The sequence below is a fragment of the Schistocerca cancellata genome, chromosome 2 (assembly GCF_023864275.1).
Source record: "Schistocerca cancellata isolate TAMUIC-IGC-003103 chromosome 2, iqSchCanc2.1, whole genome shotgun sequence".
Lineage (NCBI taxonomy): Eukaryota > Metazoa > Arthropoda > Insecta > Orthoptera > Acrididae > Schistocerca > Schistocerca cancellata.
Genome location: NC_064627.1, coordinates 697,895,382 through 697,913,140, shown reverse-complemented (window position 1 = coordinate 697,913,140; position 17,759 = coordinate 697,895,382). Strand labels below are relative to the sequence as shown.

At 39.5% G+C, this 17,759-nt stretch overlaps 1 protein-coding gene across 4 annotated transcripts in view; it reads left to right on the top strand.

The window, feature by feature from the left end:
* Window positions 1-17,759, top strand: part of LOC126162477 (LIM and senescent cell antigen-like-containing domain protein 1) — a 92,483-nt gene that overhangs the window by 53,001 nt on the left and 21,723 nt on the right. For all 4 annotated transcript variants that reach the window (XM_049919014.1, XM_049919018.1, XM_049919013.1 and 1 more), the window contains exons 5-6: window positions 2,976-3,168; window positions 13,511-13,652. In XM_049919014.1, coding sequence (XP_049774971.1) covers window positions 2,976-3,168; window positions 13,511-13,652 — 335 coding nt within the window. The remainder of the gene's footprint in view (window positions 1-2,975; window positions 3,169-13,510; window positions 13,653-17,759) is intronic.

The window sequence follows — 17,759 nt, the reverse complement described above, 5'->3', positions numbered from 1 at the left end:
CTGTCACGAGGACCCACCTCAGTGTCACTGTGGCTCACAAACGATGGTCGTCCATCTCTTGCTGGACTGCCCACTTTTAGCCCCTCTGTGGCGGACTTTTAACTTTCCCAGCACCCCACCTTTGGTATTGGGCGACAATGCCTCAACAGCAGCTTTAGTTTTACATTCTATTCGTGAGGGTGGGTTTTATCATTTGATCTAAGTTTTCACACATGTCCTTTGTCCCTCTATGTCCTCCACCCTAATACTTTTAGGGTGGAGGGGGGGGGGGGGGGTTGCTTTGGGGAGGAGACCAAACTGTGAGGTCATCAGTCTCAACAGATTATGGAAGGATGGGGAAGAAAGTCGGCTGCGCCCTTTCAGAGGAACCATCCTGGCATTTGCCCGAAACAATTTAGGAAAATCACGAAAACCTAAATCAGGATGGCCAGATGCAGGATTGAACCATCATCCTCCCGAATGCAAGTCCAGTGTGCTAACCACTGCTCCTCCTCGCTTGGTTTAGGGTGGAGGTTTTAATGTGTTGCAGAGTGCCTGGCTTCTCCTTTTTATACCCGTAGTCAGCCAGCCACTGTAATCTGCATTCCTGTTTTACTCTTGCATCTCTTTGTTGTTTTCTTGTCCTCTTTTGTTCCTTTTAGTGTTTGTTACCATTCCTTCATTCTTGTGGTTTTACCTTTCTTTCCCTTTTGTGTTGTATGTCTCGTTTGTTTTGTTCTCCCCCTTATGGCATTGTTTTATTCGGAACAAGGGACTGATGACCAAGCAGTTTGGTCCCTTTCCCCCTCTTTTAAACCAACCAATCTGTCCAGGCATTCTGTGATCATAATGGTGTCAAAATGGAGGATGACAGAGAGAAGGTGGAAATACATTTTTTACTGTAGAAGATTGCATTCTGGTGCCTCATTTAAACAGTCACTTGAAAGTCAGAATGACCGATAGTGAAAACAGAGGAAAGGCCATTGAACCTGACAGCATGCTAGTATGATTCTACATAGAATATATGAAAGCACTGTATAGTTGGTAGCTGGAGAAGCACATTTCTAGTGATTGGAAAAAAGTGCTGGTCATTCCCATTTTCAAGAAGGGTTGTCAAACTGGTGCATATATTTATGGGCCTATATCATTGATGTTGGGTTGTTGTAGAATTTTAGAACATGTTTAATGCTCACATGTTATGACATTTCTAGAGACTGAAAATCTCCACTGTTGGAATCAACATGGATTCTGAAAACAGCAATTGTGTAAATCACTTCGAGACCCAGAAAGCAGTAGGCACTGTCATGCAGATTGATGATGTGTTTCTTGACTTCCAGAAGGCATTCAATACAGTTCCACTCTGCCACCTAATGAAAGAAATATGTGGACTGTCTGACCAGCTGTGTGATTGGATTGAAAAATTTCTTGGAAACAGAACACAGCATGTTGTTCTCAATAGAGAGGAATCTTCAGATGCAAAAGTAAATTTGAATATACCATGAGGGAATGTTATAGGGCCATTACTTTGTAACAAAGTGAGCAAGAGAATCCAAGGAAGAGCAACACATTTCAAATTATTTAGTGCCAGTCTGTCACAAAGATGCTTAGTAACTCAATTGGCAGGCTCTGCAAGAGAGGTGTTCAGCATCACATTGTGGTTTACTGTTAAAGTTTCAAGAGCATATGCTCCCAGAAGAGTCAACAAATATATTGATTCTTTCCGTATATATCTTGCCAAAGGACCATATAGGTAAAATGAGAGATCCAAGCTCACACAGAGACTTACCAGTAATCATTCTTCCTGAGAACATAGAACAGAAAAGGGGAAAGTAACAGATATGCACAAAGTACCCTCCTCAACACACCATATGTGGCTTGTATAGTTTAGATGTAGACTCAGGTGGTTGCTGTTAACACAGAATATCTGTTTGTGCAATATTGGGTTCCATTGTTCTGAAGTTACGAAGTGCCATCAACTACCTAACTCTCGTGGTTTCCATTTCACGGCTAGGAAGAGTAATCCCAAGGCTCTGTGCATTGAAGACAAATCAAACAAGTAACATTTTGGTATAAATTCTAGAATAAAGTACCGATAAACGAACATTTTACCTTCAATCTATCTGTGTTTGCAGTAAAAATTAAATTTTTCGGTGTTGTGTAGGGTGAAGTATTCACTTGCATTCCTATAATTATTCTACAATACCTACAGAAAGCATATAAACCAAATGTTTCTTATATTATTTATATTTTATGCTTGTGAACCATTTCTCTGCAAGATGTCCACATCCCAATCTACAAAATAAAGATTATATGTTATTATATTGTCAATGTCATGCTACAATTTCATGCTAAATGACAAAGACTTGATCTGACATACACAAGATAAGAAATTTCACATTCCCATACCCCTATCTATCTCTCTATCTATCTCTTTATCTCTACTCTGTGTCCATCTATCTTTCTTTTTCCTTTCACAGGATATGTGCATGGCTGTTGTACACAATCAGTTATGTACTGAGTCACAGTGTTAGGTAGTTTGGAGGGGAAGAAAAAAAAAAAAAAGACAAGTTTGAGGCACCATATGAACAGCTGTCAGTCAGACCCAAGCAGTTTGAGTATGAGGAACCACTGGTCAGATGGTGCCTTCACTCTGTACATACATGTGATTGTGGAAATGCTGCTTTAACAAAGCTAATGTAAATATCACATTTTTTGTTGCTGCACTGGCCTCGTAGTAACATTGGAGAAGGGCGGAGAACATTAGAGAACTCACTGAAAGACTTTTATTGTCATTTCATTTAAATTAATGAATATAATATTCATATAAGACAAAATTGCATAATGAAAGTTACTGTTTTTTGTCCTTTGTAGGTTTTTAAATAGTAAATTTGCTTTTTCCTAAAATATTTGCTTCTCTTTTATTGTGATGTAACTTATTGTTATAGAATAGTAAATAATGTGTAATCCTGTCATTGTTTTACCTGAATGTTCTCCAGGTGAATTCGTCATTGGACGTGTAATTAAAGCAATGAATGCTAACTGGCATCCTCGATGTTTCCGTTGTGAGATGTGTGACAAAGAATTGGCAGACCTAGGCTTTATACGCAATCAGGGACGTGCTCTCTGCCACGAATGTAATGCTAAAGCCAAAGCAGTTGGATTGGGAAAATATGTATGCCACAAATGCCAGTAAGTTTCTTAATCATGTTTTTATTAGAAAACAGTGTGTGGTTTATGATGGCTGCCTGGAAAGTAACCTCCATTGAGGTAAAAATAAAATTCCACAATAATTAAAGCATTAATGCAAATGTTCATCTTAAAACTACACATTATTATTATTTCTCTACATGATCACCATTCAGATTTAATCATGTGTGATATTTCTTAGTGCATTTACAAATTTCCTCTGCATAAATTTCTGTCACCTGGGATTGTAATCACTCCATGACAGTATTTGGAAGTTCCTTGTTGGAGTCAGAACTTTGAGAACTAGTCTCTTCCTTACGTGCATGAAGAGGTGGAAATCACTGGGAGACAGGTATATGCTGCAGAGTGACAATAGATGAACTTACAGCTGGCAGTACTGTTTTCAGCTTTCAACTGCCGAGCGTAAACAGCTTCAGGTGAAAAAAGTAGTTGTCTATTAAGCTGCAATAATGCTGAAACATTGCCAAGGAGATGTATATAAAATTGTGTTCTTTGGTTGGTTGAGGTATGTGTGCAGTAAAGTTGCACCAATTGTAGAGTCCCTTTCACCAACTCTACCATAGGATTATTGTGGAAAGCACAACACTAATATTCAAGAGGCAGTGTCACTTGTTTTGAATGACACTGTTGATCCATTGTGGACGTGAAAAATTTAACAAAGAAATTCATCAAACAGCCGTGCAAATTGAAAAGTTATTTCATTTCATTTTTGCTACCAGTTTCAGCAAAAATATGCTGATATTGGTAGCAAGATTAAAATAAAATAACTTTTCAATTTGCACGGCTGTTTGATGAATTTCTTTGTTCTTTTTTGCTACCAATTTCAGCCCTACCCCCATGAACCATGGCCCTTGCCGTTGGTGGGGAGGCTTGCGTGCCTCAGCGATACAGATAGCCGTACCATAGGTGCAACCACAACGGAGGGGTATCTGTTGAGAGGCCAGACAAATGTGTGGTTCCTGAAGAGGGGCAGCAGCCTTCTCAGTAGTTGCAGGGGCAACAGTCTGGATGATTGACTGATCTGGCCTTGTAACACTAACCAAAACGGCCTTGCTGTGCTGGTACTGCGAACAGCTGAAAGCAAGGGGAAACTACGGCCGTAATTTTTCCCGAGGGCATGCAGCTTTTCTGTATGGTTAAATGATGATGGTATCCTCTTGGGTAAAACATTCCGGAGGTAAAATAGTCCCCCATTCGGATCTCTGGGTGGGGAATACTCGAGAGGATGTCGTTATCAGGAGAATGTTGTTGTTGTTGTTGTTGTTGTCTTCAGTCCTGAGACTGGTTTGATGCAACTCTCCATGCTACTCTATCCTGTGCAAGCTTCTTCATCTCCCAGTACCTACTGCAACCTACATCCTTCTGAATCTGCTTAGTGTATTCATCTCTTGGTCTCCCCCTATGATTTTTACCCTCCAATCTGCCTTCCAATCCTAAATTGGTGATCCCTTGATGCCTCAGAACATGTCCTACCAACCGATCCCTTCTTCTGGTCAAGTTGTGCCACAAACTTCTCTTCTCCCCAATCCTATTCAATACTTCCTCATTAGTTATGTGATCTACCCATCTAATCTTCAGCATTCTTCTGTAGCACCACATTTCAAAAGCTTCTATTCTCTTCTTGTCCAAACTATTTACCGTCCATGTTTCACTTCCATACATGGCTACACTCCATACAAATACTTTCAGAAATGACTTCCTGACACTTAAATCTATACTCGATGTAAACAAATTTCTCTTCTTCAGAAATGCTTTCCTTGCCATTGCCAGTCTACATTTTATATCCTCTCTACTTCGACCATCATCAGTTATTTTGCTCCCCAAATAGCAAAACTCCTTTACTACTTTAAGTGTCTCATTTCCTAATCTAATACCCTCAGCATCACCCGACTTGATTCGACTACATTCCATTATCCTCATTTTGCTTTTGTTGATGTTCATCTTATATCCTCCCTTCAAGACACCATCCATTCCGTTCAACTGCTCTTCCAAGTCCTTTGCTGTCTCTGACAGAATACAATGTCATCGGCGAACCTCAAAGTTTTTATTTCTTCTCCATGGATTTTAATACCTACTCCAAATTTTTCTTTTGTTTCCTTTACTGCTTGCTCAATATACAGATTGAATAACATTGGGGAGAGGCTACAACCCTGTCTCACTCCCTTCCCAACCACTGGTTCCCTCTTATGCACCTCGACTCTTATAACAGCCATCTGGTTTCTGTACAAATCGTAAATAGCCTTTCGCTCCCTGTATTTTACCCCTGCCACCATTAGAATTTGAAAGAGAGTATTCCAGTCAACATTGTCAAAAGCTTTCTCTAAGTCTACAAATGCTAGAAACGTAGGTTTGCCTTTCCTTAATCTTTCTTCTAAGATAAGTCGTAAGGCCAGTATTGCCTCACGTGTTCCAGTATTTCTACGGAATCCAAACTGATCTTCCCCGAGGTCGGCTTCTACTAGTTTTTCCATTCGTCTGTAAAGAATTCGTGTTAGTATTTTGCAGCTGTGGCTTATTAAACTGATTGTTCGGTAATTTTCACATCTGTCAACACCTGCTTTCTTTGGGATTGGAATGATTATATTCTTCTTGAAGTCTGAGGGTATTTCGCCTGTTTCATACATCTTGCTCACCAGGTGGTAGAGTTTTGTCAGGACTGGCTCTCCCAAGGCCGTCAGTAGTTCTACTGGAATGTTGTCTACTCCGGGGGCCTTGTTTCGACTCCGGTCTTTCAGTGCTCTGTCAAACTCTTCACGCAGTATCGTATCTCCCATTTCATCTTCATCTACATCCTCTTCCATTTCCAAAATATTGTCCTCAAGTACATCGCCCTTGTATAGACCCTCTATATACTCCTTCCACCTTTCTGCTTTCCCTTCTTTGCTTAGAACTGGGTTTCCATTTGAGCTCTTGATGTTCATACAAGTGGTTCTCTTATCTCCAAAGGTCTCTTTAATTTTCCTGTAGGCAGTATCTATCTTACCCCTAGTGAGATAAGCCTCTACATCCTTACATTTGTCCTCTAGCCATCCCTGCTTAGCCAGTTTTCTTTCTCCTGATAATGACATCCTCTTGAGTAGTCCCCGCCCGGAGATCCGAATGGGGGACTATTTTACCTCCGGAATATTTTACGCAAGAGGACGCCATCATCATTTAATCATACAGTAAAGCTGCATGCCCTCGGGAAAAATTATGGCCGTAGTTTCCCCTTGCTTTCAGCCGCTCGCAGTACCAGCACAGCAAGGCCGTTTTGGTTATTGTTACAAGGCCAGATCAGTCAATCATCCAGACTGTTGCCCCTGCAACTACTGAAAAGGCTGCTGCCCCTCTTCAGGAACCACACGTTTGTCTGGCCTCTCAACAGATACCCCTCCGTTGTGGTTGTACCTACGGTACGGCTATCTGTATCGCTGAGGCATGCAAGCCTCCCCACCAACGGCAAGGTCCATGGTTCATGGGGGGGTATCAGGAGAAAGAAAACTGAAATTCTACGGATCGGAGCGTGGAATGTCAGATCACTTAATCGGGCAGGTAGGTTAGAAAATTTAAAAAGGGAAATGGATAGGTTAAAGTTACATATAGTGGGAATTAGTGAAGTTCGGTGGCAGGAGGAACAAGACTTTTGGTCAGGTGACTACAGTGTTATAAACACAAAATCAAATAGGGGTAATGCAGGAGTAGGTTTAATAATGAATAGGAAAATAGGAATGCAGGTAAGCTACTACAAACAGCATAGTGAATGCATTATTGTGGCCAAGATAGATACGAAGCCCATGCCTACCACAGTAGTACAAGTTTATATGCCAACTAGCTCTGCAGATGACGAAGAAATTGAAGAAATGTATGATGAAATAAAAGAAATTATTCAGATAGTGAAGGGAGATGAAAATTTAATAGTCATGGGTGACTGGAATTTGTCAGTAGGAATATGGAGAGAAGGAAACATAGTAGGTGAACATGAATTGGGGGTAAGAAACGAAAGAGGAAGCCGCCTGGTAGAATTTTGCACAGAGCACAACCTAATCATAGCTAACACTTGGTTCAAGAATCATAAAAGAAGATTGTATACATGGAAGAAGCCTGGAGATACTGACAGGTTTCAGATAGATTATATAATGGTAAGACAGAGATTTAGGAACCAGGTTTTAAATTGTAAGACATTTCCAGGTGCAGATGTGGACTCTGACCACAATCTATATGTTATGAACTGTAGATTAAAACTGAAGAAACTGGAAAAAGCTGGGAATTTAAGGAGATGGGACCTGGATAAACTGACTAAACCAGAGGTTGTACAGAGTTTCAGGGAGAGCATAAGGGAACAATTGACAGGACTGGGGGAAAGAAATACAGTAGAAGAAGAATGGGTAGCTTTGAGAGATGAAGTGGTGAAGGCAGCAGAGGATCAAGTAGGTAATAAGACGAGGGCTAGTAGCAATCCTTGCATAACAGAAGAGATATTGAATTTAATTGATGAAAGGAGAAAATATAAGAATGCAGTAAATGAAGCAGGCAAAAAGGAATACAAAAGTCTCAAAAATGAGAACGACAGGAAGTGCAAAATGGCTAAGCAAGGATGGCTAGAGGACAAATGTAGGGATGTAGAGGCACATACCACTAGGGTTAAGATAGATACTGCCAACAGGAAAATTAAGGAGACCTTTGGAGAAAAGAGAACCACTTGCATGAATATCAAGAGCTCAGATGGAAACCCAGTTCTAAGCAAAGAAGGGAAAGCACAAAGGTGGAAGGAGTATATAGAGGGTCTATACAAGGGTGATGTTCTTGAGGACAATATTATGGAAATGGAAGAGAATGTAGATGAAGATGAAATGGGAGATATGATACTGTATAAAGAGTTTGACAGAGCACTGAAAGACCTGAGTCGCAACAAAGCTCCGGGAGTAGACAACATTTCATTAGAACTACTGACAGCCTTGGGAGAGCCAGTCCTGACAAAACTCTACCATCTGGTGAGCAAGAAGTATGAGACAGCCGAAATACCCTCAGGCTTCAAGAAAAATATAATAATTCCAATCCCAAAGAAAGCAGGTGTTGACAGATGTGAAAATTACCGAACTATCAGTTTAATAAGTCACAGCTGCAAAATACTAACACAAATTCTTTACAGACGAATGGAAAAACTAGTAGAAGTTGGCCTCGGGGAAGATCAGTTTGGATTCCGTAGAAATATTGGAACACGTGAGGCAATACTGACCCTACGACTTATCTTAGAAGCTAGATTAAGGAGAGGCAAACCTACGTTCCTAGCATTTGTAGACTTAGAGAAAGCTTTTGACAATCTTGACTGGAATACTCTCTTTCAAATTCTGAAGGTGGCAGGGGTTAAATACAGGGAGCGAAAGGCTATTTACAATTTGTACTGAAACTAGACGGCAGTTATAAGAGAAGAGGAGCATGAAAGGGAACCAGTGGTTGGGAAGGGAGTGGGACAGGGTTGTAGCCTATCCCCGATGTTGTTCAATCTGTATATTGAGCAAGTAGTAAAGGAAACAAAAGAAAAATTCGGAGTAGGTATTAAAATCCATGGAGAGGATATAAAAACTTTAAGGTTCGCCGATGACATTGTAATTCTGTCAGAGACAACAAAGGACTTGGAAGAGCAGTTGAACGGAATGGATAGTGTCTTGAAAGGAGGATATAAGATGAACATCAACAAAAGCAAAACAAGGATAATGGAATGTAGTCGAATTAAGTCGGGTGATGCTGAGGGAATGAAATTAGGAAATGAGATGCTTAAAGTAGTAAAGGAGTTCTGCTATTTGGGGAGCAAAATAACTGATGATGGTCGAAGTAGAGAGGATATAAAATGTAGACTGGCAATGGCAAGGGAAGCATTTCTGAAGAAGAGAAATTTGTTAACATCGAGTATAGGTTTAAGTGTCATGAAGTCGTTTCTGAAAGTATTTGTATGGAGTGTAGCCACGTATGGAAGTGAAACATGGACGATAAATAGTTTGGACAAGAAGAGAATAGAAGCTTTCGAAATGTGGTGCTACAGAAGAATGCTGAAGATTAGATGGGTAGATCACATAACTAATGGTGAAGTATTCTAAATGTTTTCTAAATGTCTCACAATAGGTTTCAGAATAGATTGCTGTTTTACTTTTTATAATACCAACAAACAGGATTTCTTAAACATCCTAGAAGGGGGAGGAGTCATACTATACATGGCTGACAAAGTTTGGTAAGATTTGTCAGGCAAGGTGGTCTCGCACATCATTGATAGCTGTTTTGTATCTACACTAGCACATGAAACCCATTTCTTATGACTGATTATGATCCTGTTCAATAGATCTTTTCATTCCATGTTGTAATGAAACACTGAAGTCCAGAGAAGCCGTTATCTATAATGTTTTGAACAGTTTTGGAACCTGAAAGGTTCTCCCACTGTTAAGTCAAGACCTCATGCAAAACAATCCAATAAATTTGCAGCAATTTGTCTCATAGTTGAGATATACATATAATAAAATACCAGTTTTCCATAGCTGACTACAAACGAATGGCCACTTCTTACGTCAGCATGAACATCCATGTTTTCACTCTGAAGAAAATGACACCATTGATGTACAACACCTTTCCTCATCACATGTGAGCCATATACACTACAGATTTTGTGACGAATGTCAACCGTTTTGAAATTTTTTGTCACTAAAAACTGTGTTACAGAACATGATTTTCACTTGCAGCATTTACTTTGAGCAGCAACTGTAGGCGAGTAAGAATCATTGTGGCTTTGTTGCTCTTGCAGCTCTAAGCAAAGTGACCTACTGTATGAATCATTATAATTATTTTTCTGCCCTCCGAATAGTTCCCGTGCAAATGTGAAAACAAAGATTACTCTCCAGATATCCTCATACTAATGTCTACAGAGCATTTTTGCAGAAAAGTGTACAAATGTTTTCCTCTGGAGGCATTAAACGAAATATGTACTAGCTTTCTGTGTTTGAGAGAAAGGTATCACACTTCTCCTGTCCATAATTCCGCAAATTTCGTACACTTTATATTGACACTTCTGCCTGTGTACAGGTTTCATATGTTATCACATATTAGGTGGTGATAAAAAAGTGTGGATTGTTCTACATCTGCATGTAATGTCATCCTCTTACCCCCGTGTGACCAAATTTGTTCTGCACCTTGAGACTCCTGTTCTCACTATATTAAGAGTTCTACAAGTCATGTAGCGTAGGTTGTAATTGCAACTAATTTCTTCCCCTGTAGTAAAACCCTCTTACGTAGGAGCTCTTTCGTGCCACAGAAAATTATGTCTGACATCTGACTTGACATTTACTTGTAGTGTTCACTGCAAAAAACTTTTCCTGAACTTAATGTGACGTGTTGCAGGTATAATTGTACAGTAAGTGTTTTTGGTTTCCAATCTGTTTCTTGCATTCTATTTTCACATCACTCTGTGTCTTTTGGGTAGGGTCCAGTGCAGGCCAGGGGTTAGATCTTTGGGACTGTGGTTGGTCTGAGGCACCCCGTAAGTAAATGGACAGACTCATTTAAGGCCACATCTGCATGCCTGGTGTGAACTGACACTCCCCACACTGGTGCTTCATCTTCTCCTACAGAAAAACAGTCCCATAGCAATTGATTGGAGAGCCTGGAGATTGTCAGCTTCCTCAGTGTACTGTTTCTCTTGCAGATTTTGCCTTTCAAACCCATACAGTGTGCTCTAAAACATGGGAGTGCTATCCAGAGTGATTCTCAAATATTTTTGGGTGTCACAGTGCTGAATTTCCAATCCTATCCAGTAATATTAATTTTGCTTCTAGCATCTCTGTTTCTTAAGTGGAAAGAACTTACACAACTGTTTCTTGGATTTGGCTTAAGATGGTTCAGATTGTAATACTCTTTGAACTTTTCAAGCACTTTGCTTATTTTAGCTTTGACTTCATCAAAGGTCCTTCCTCGGACTGTCAACTATGCTAGCCACCTTACATTTGGAAGATCTGGCTGATCACATATAGGTGTCGTAAAGAATCGGGGACAACACACTGCCTTGAAATAATCTTTTGTTCTAGTTTCTTTAGTGTGTCTTCTTACATTTCAGCATAACATAGAATTTTCTGTTGTTGAGTATAGCTCTGTCGAACAAACTCTTTATTATGGGTCTCACATCTGTTTTATGAAAGGCATTTGGATTTAGAAATAAAGTAACAGTTGCTGTTGTACTGTGTCTTTCTATTTTATTTTCTATGACAAACAAACCAAAGCTATTATGCCAGTCAGTCATTCCTTTCGCCATTCCTCCCATGCAATTGAGAGGAAGTTCAACATTAACTAACACTTTATGAACAAGCCTGAACATGTGTTTTGAGAGTCATCAGTAAACAAGGATGTGGAAGCAACTGCAGAAGACTAGAAAATGTTACCAAAGTTTATGATAGAATTTTACCTTCAAGAAAATGGCAATCAAGCAAATAATTTTTGAAACACACCGGAAATATAATTGGAGGAAGTTGTGTGAGTGTGGTTTGGTTCATCCAGCAGTGCAGAAAATTAAACAATGAAATGAGCAAAGTTTTCCTATTACCGTAAAGTGGGGGCATTAAGAAATGTCTTGTCAACTTTAACAAGAACTTTAACACACAATCATAGCATAAGAATTTGAGCTGTTCTCTAGAGGACACAAGCACCCTTGCAAACATCTAATGGATTTTTTGTGGCATGATATTCTGACTGGAGTGAATGGTTATCATATAAGAGCATTGGGGCGAACATGGAAAAGACATGATGAAGGGAGGGGCAAAACTGATGATGACAGAGTGGGCTGGCTGTGATTTCCTTTGTCATTTACATTTCTGCCCATTGCTCAATACCTCTGCTGTTAACTGTCTTTGCTGATTTCATGTTTAGGGTCCCATACCTCAGTCCATAGAAACAGAACATTTATAGGATCACTTTGTTGTCCACCTGTCTGTCACTCTGTCCAACTGTTTAGAACATTTTCTGCCAGGATTGGTTAAACATACAAAGTTGAAATTTGTCACATACTAAAGTCTATGGTCCCTTGATGGTGTAAAAATCTTACACTTTAAAGTCAGTGCAATCAAAAGATGTGGCCATGTGTGTCACATATTTTGATACTTGCAAACCCACTCATCAGGACTTGTGGGGTACTTCTCATTGACCTAGAATCATGAAATTCTATCATTGACGTAGTATCGTGGAATTTTGCAAGAAGTTAAGTGTTAGAGAAAAAATAAAGAAAACAATCAAAAATCACTAATTTGTAATTATGTCATTAAAAAAATATTTATTTTGTAATTTGTTCTTTGTGTGTCTTATCTGTCTGTTAAGATCTCTTTTTCTCAGGAATTATTATAACAGCTGGACAATTACACAAAAAATTTAAATGTAAAGCTAAAGCATTCTTGAAAGTCTTAGAATTCCTGGGACCAATATTTTGCCAGTATTGATATCAATTAACAGGCAAAAATCATCAAGATTTTTGATTCCCGCAATGAGGGAATTATCTATGTATATAATTAAATTGGCACGGAAACCTCAGCGCGAGAGAGAGAGAGAGAGAGAGAGAGAGAGAGAGAGAGAGTGAGTCCTACTAGCTTGTGCCCCCCCCCCCCCCCTCTCTCTCTCTCTCTCTCTCTCTCTCTCTCTCTCTCTCTCTCTCACACACACACACACACACACACACACACACACACACACACACACACTTTTTATACCTGCACAAATGAGAGAGAGAGAGACTCTGTCTGAAAGCTAGTGTTTTCCCACAGTCTGCTTTTAAATGAGCATCTCTGCCAGTCATTGCCACTTATATGTGCTGAGTAGCAATCTATGCTAATTCATATTGTTATGCAGCTCTATATTTTCCATTGTTTGAGAGAAAACAATATGTCAGATATACAGTACGTATAGATCTCTTAACTTCACAAAAGTATGTTTGAAATCAAGTTAGTCCTGACACTTATGGCTATCCAGCATTGCAGTAGAGTGCTCAAATTATCTAGAGACCTTTCTAGTAGGAGTGAATTATGTCTAATGCTCTAAGGTAAATACTTATTGATTGGTGTTCTTTTTGTGCAATCCTAAAATTGATAACATTCCGCAGTAGTGTGCCCAGCACAACAATATATTCTTATGAGGCACTAACACTGTATTTTTCGCATATTGAAATTTACAGCAACACTGCTTGTTCAACTGCTTAAAAATTAAAACTAATAACTGCAATCATATTATGGCCATCCATGTGTTGGATTAATGCCTCTTTACAAATTAACTGAAATTTATTTCAGTATTTTTTACTTACTGTTTCTTTTCCTCCCTTGTATCATAGTGGTTTGATTGATGATAAACCTCTTCGTTTCCGTGGGGAAGTCTATCATCCATACCATTTCAACTGTGCCGCTTGTGGCACGGAACTTAATTCTGATGCACGGGAAGTGAGAAGTCGACCAGGATTTACTGCAAACGAAATGGTAAGTTCATAACAGCTTGGAAACAGAGCATAAATTGGGCAGGACTGTGCAATGATGCACTACATTTGTTAATGTGGTATTTTTTTTTTTTGTGAACTGTGTTATGTTTACAAATAAGATTTTATACATGCCTGCAAAATAAGTGTAATTCATTTTTCATTTCAAAATGGCTAGTAGAGGTAATTTACATCTTACTTCTGCAGACGTAATGTCTTGAGTAGATTAATTAAAAATGGGAGAGGATGCTATGGTATCTCTTATCTTTGTTACACATAGGTGACTATGGAAGCAAAGTTTAAATACTGTGGTAGAGTAATCAAAGGTGCAAAAAAGAGTAAAATCCATAGCCATGTGGAATATCACTGTAGGAAATCACTGATCATAAGGCCGTTGCAGCATCCCTGAATATGGAAGTTAATAGGAATATAAAAAAAGGGAGGAAGGTTTATCTGTTTAGCAAGAGTAATAGAAGGCAGATTTCAGACTACCTAACAGATCATAATGAAAATTTCTGTTCCGACACTGACAATGTTGAGTGTTTATGGAAAAAGTTCAAGGCAATCGTAAAATGCGTTTTAGACAGGTACGTGCCGAGTAAAACTGTGAGGGACGGGAAAAATCCACCGTGGTACAACAACAAAGTTAGGAAACTACTGCGAAAGCAAAGAGAGCTTCACTCCAAGTTTAAACGCAGCCAGAACCTCTCAGACAAACAGAAGCTAAACGATGTCAAAGTTAGTGTAAGGAGGGCTATGCGTGAAGCGTTCAGTGAATTCGAAAGTAAAATACTAGGTACCGACTTAACAGAAAATCCTAGGAAGTTCTGGTCTTACGTTAAATCAGTAAGTGGCTCGAAACATCATGTCCAGACACTCCGGGATGATGATGGCATTGAAACAGAGGATGACAAGCGTAAAGCTGAAATACTAAACACCTTTTTCCAAAGCTGTTTCACAGAGGAAGACCGCACTGCAGTTCCTTCTCTAAATCCTCGCACCAACGAAAAAATGGCTGACATCGAAATAAGTGTCCAAGGAATAGAAAAGCAACTGGAATCACTCAACAGAGGAAAGTCCACTGGACCTGACGGGATACCAATTCGATTCTACACCGAGTACGCGAAAGAACTTGCCCCCCTTCTAACAGCCATGTACCGCAAGTCTCTAGAGGAACAGAAGGTTCCAAATGATTGGAAAAGAGCACAGGTAGTCCCAGTCTTCAAGAAGGGTCGTCGAGCAGATGCTCAAAACTATAGACCTATATCTCTGACGTCGATCTGTTGTAGAATTTTAGAACATGTGTTTTGCTCGAGTATCATGTCGTTTTTGGAAACTCAGAATCTACTATGTAGGAATCAACATGGATTCCGGAAACAGCGATCGTGTGAAACCCAACTCGCTTTATTTGTTCATGAGACCCAGAAAATATTAGATACAGGCTCCCAGGTAGATGCTATTTTTCTTGACTTCCGGAAGGCGTTCGATACAGTTCCGCACTGTCGCCTGATAAACAAAGTAAGAGCCTACGGAATATCAGACCAGCTGTGTGGCTGGATTGAAGAGTTTTTAGCAAACAGAACACAGCATGTTGTTATCAGCGGAAAGACGTCTACAGACATTAAAGTAACCTCTGGCGTGCCACAGGGGAGTGTTATGGGACCATTGCTTTTCACAATATATATAAATGACCTAGTAGATAGTGTGGGAAGTTCCATGCGGCTTTTCGCGGATGATGCTGTAGTATACAGAGAAGTTGCAGCATTAGAAAATTGTAGCGAAATGCAGGAAGATCTGCAGCAGATAGGCACTTGGTGCAGGGAGTGGCAACTGACCCTTAACATAGACAAATGTAATGTATTGCGAATACATAGAAAGAAGGATCCTTTATTGTATGATTATATGATAGTGGAACAAACACTGGTAGCAGTTACTTCTGTAAAATATCTGGGAGTATGCGTGCGGAACGATTTGAAGTGGAATGATCATATAAAATTAATTGTTGGTAAGGCGGGTACTAGGTTGAGATTCATTGGGAGAGTCCTTAGAAAATGTAGTCCATCAACAAAGGAGGTGGCTTACAAAACACTCGTTCGACCTATACTTGAGTATTGATCATCAGTGTGGGATCCGTACCAGATCGGGTTGACGGAGGAGATAGAGAAGATCCAAAGGAGAGCGGCGCGTTTCGTCACAGGGTTATTTGGTAACCGTGATAGCGTTATGGAGATGTTTAACAAACTCAAGTGGCAGACTGCAAGAGAGGCGCTCTGCATCGCGGTGTAGCTTGCTCGCCAGGTTTCGAGAGGGTGCGTTTCTGGATGAGGTATCGAATATATTGCTTCCCCCTACTTATACCTCCCGAGGAGATCACGAATGTAAAATTAGAGAGATTAGAGCGCGCACAGAGGCTTTCAGACAGTCGTTCTTCCCGCGAACCATACGCGACTGGAACAGGAAAGGGAGATAATGACAGTGGCACGTAAAGTGCCCTCCGCCACACACCGTTGGGTGGCTTGCAGAGTATAAATGTAGATGTAGATGTAGATGAAGAATGCATAATCTTAAGAGACAGTCAAGAACTTGAATTTAGATGAGTATATAAATGACTATTACATGAACACTCCAACAAACCTAATCAAACAAAAACTCAGCAAATGAACTGTAGGGAAGATCAGTGTTGTTGATTTTGAATCTCAGAGACTTTCTGAGAGCAGTAAAATCACTGATAAGTAAAATGTTATCTGGCTTATATGTGTTATCATTTTCTATCCTAACTGAATGTACTAGTACAATTTCTAAACCTCTATCGCATTTTATAAATATAGTTTCGTAGAAGGTGTGTTAAAAAGACTGCTCTGAAAGTGAGTAGCTAAAGACTCATATTATAACTGTCAGCCTTCTCATACGATAGAAACTGTCATGAAAAACATAGTATCAATTTTTTTTGGAAAGTCTGAACCTTCTCCACTCATCGATACTGTAGTCATAGAATTTTGAAATGGTTTCTGTAAAGGTAGGAAAGCAGACAGAGCTATGATCCTGCTCATAGAAGAAATTTGTGAGTGGACTGGACCAGAGAAAAGCAGTATTGGAATAAATTTTAATTTACCAAAAGCATATTATCCAATGCAGTGCAATATCATATTGGGTAAATTAATTAGTGTATTTTTCTTCCTCTACACTCTGCAAACCACTGTGAAATGCATATTGGAGGGAGCTCCCACTATACCACATATTATTAGGGCTGTTTCCCATTCCTTTCATGTATGGAGATTGGGGAGAGCGATTGCAGACTACGGGAGCAGAGCATTCCGATTTCTAACTTTGAAAGTTACTTACTGAAGTTTTGCAAGTAGGCTTTCCTGGAATAGTTAACATCTGTCTCCAAATCATCTCTCATTTAAGAATTTGCAGAATCTTTGTGACACTCTCCTATGAGACAAATAAATCTGTGACTGTTCTTCTTGCTCTTTTTGTACACAGTCAAAATTTCCCATTAACCCTGTATGTTATGGATTGCATGCGTCACAATATCCTAGGATGGGTTTCACAAGTGTTTTGTAAGCAACCTCCTTTGTACACTGAATGTGTTTTTCTAGTATCCAACCAGTGCACTGAATTCTGCAACCTGCTTCAGCTATGACTGACTGAGCCTACAAAAATTATTACACCCAGGCATTGGTCTGAGTTATCTGATCGTAATTGTAATTAATTGATATTGCAGTCATAGAACACTATTTTTTCGAACATTTAAAGCAAGTTGCTAATCGTATAAAGATATGATTGAATATTTGTAAAGATGCTTTTCAGGGGTTACTTCATTATGGGTAACTGCATCATCTGCTGAAAAATGTGAGGTTATTATTAAGATTGTCTGCCAGGTCATTAATATACAGTGTGAAAAGCAAGGGTCTCAACACACTTTCCTGAATGACGTCTGAAGTTAATTCCACATCTCTTGTTTATTCTCCATCTAAAATATATACTACTTCCTCCATGCCAAAAAATTCTCGTTTCGGTTGCAAATTTTGTTTAATTTCCCATATGATTATTCTCTCATTAAGAATTGTTCATGGTATTGCGTTAAATGCTTTTCAGAAGTCACAAA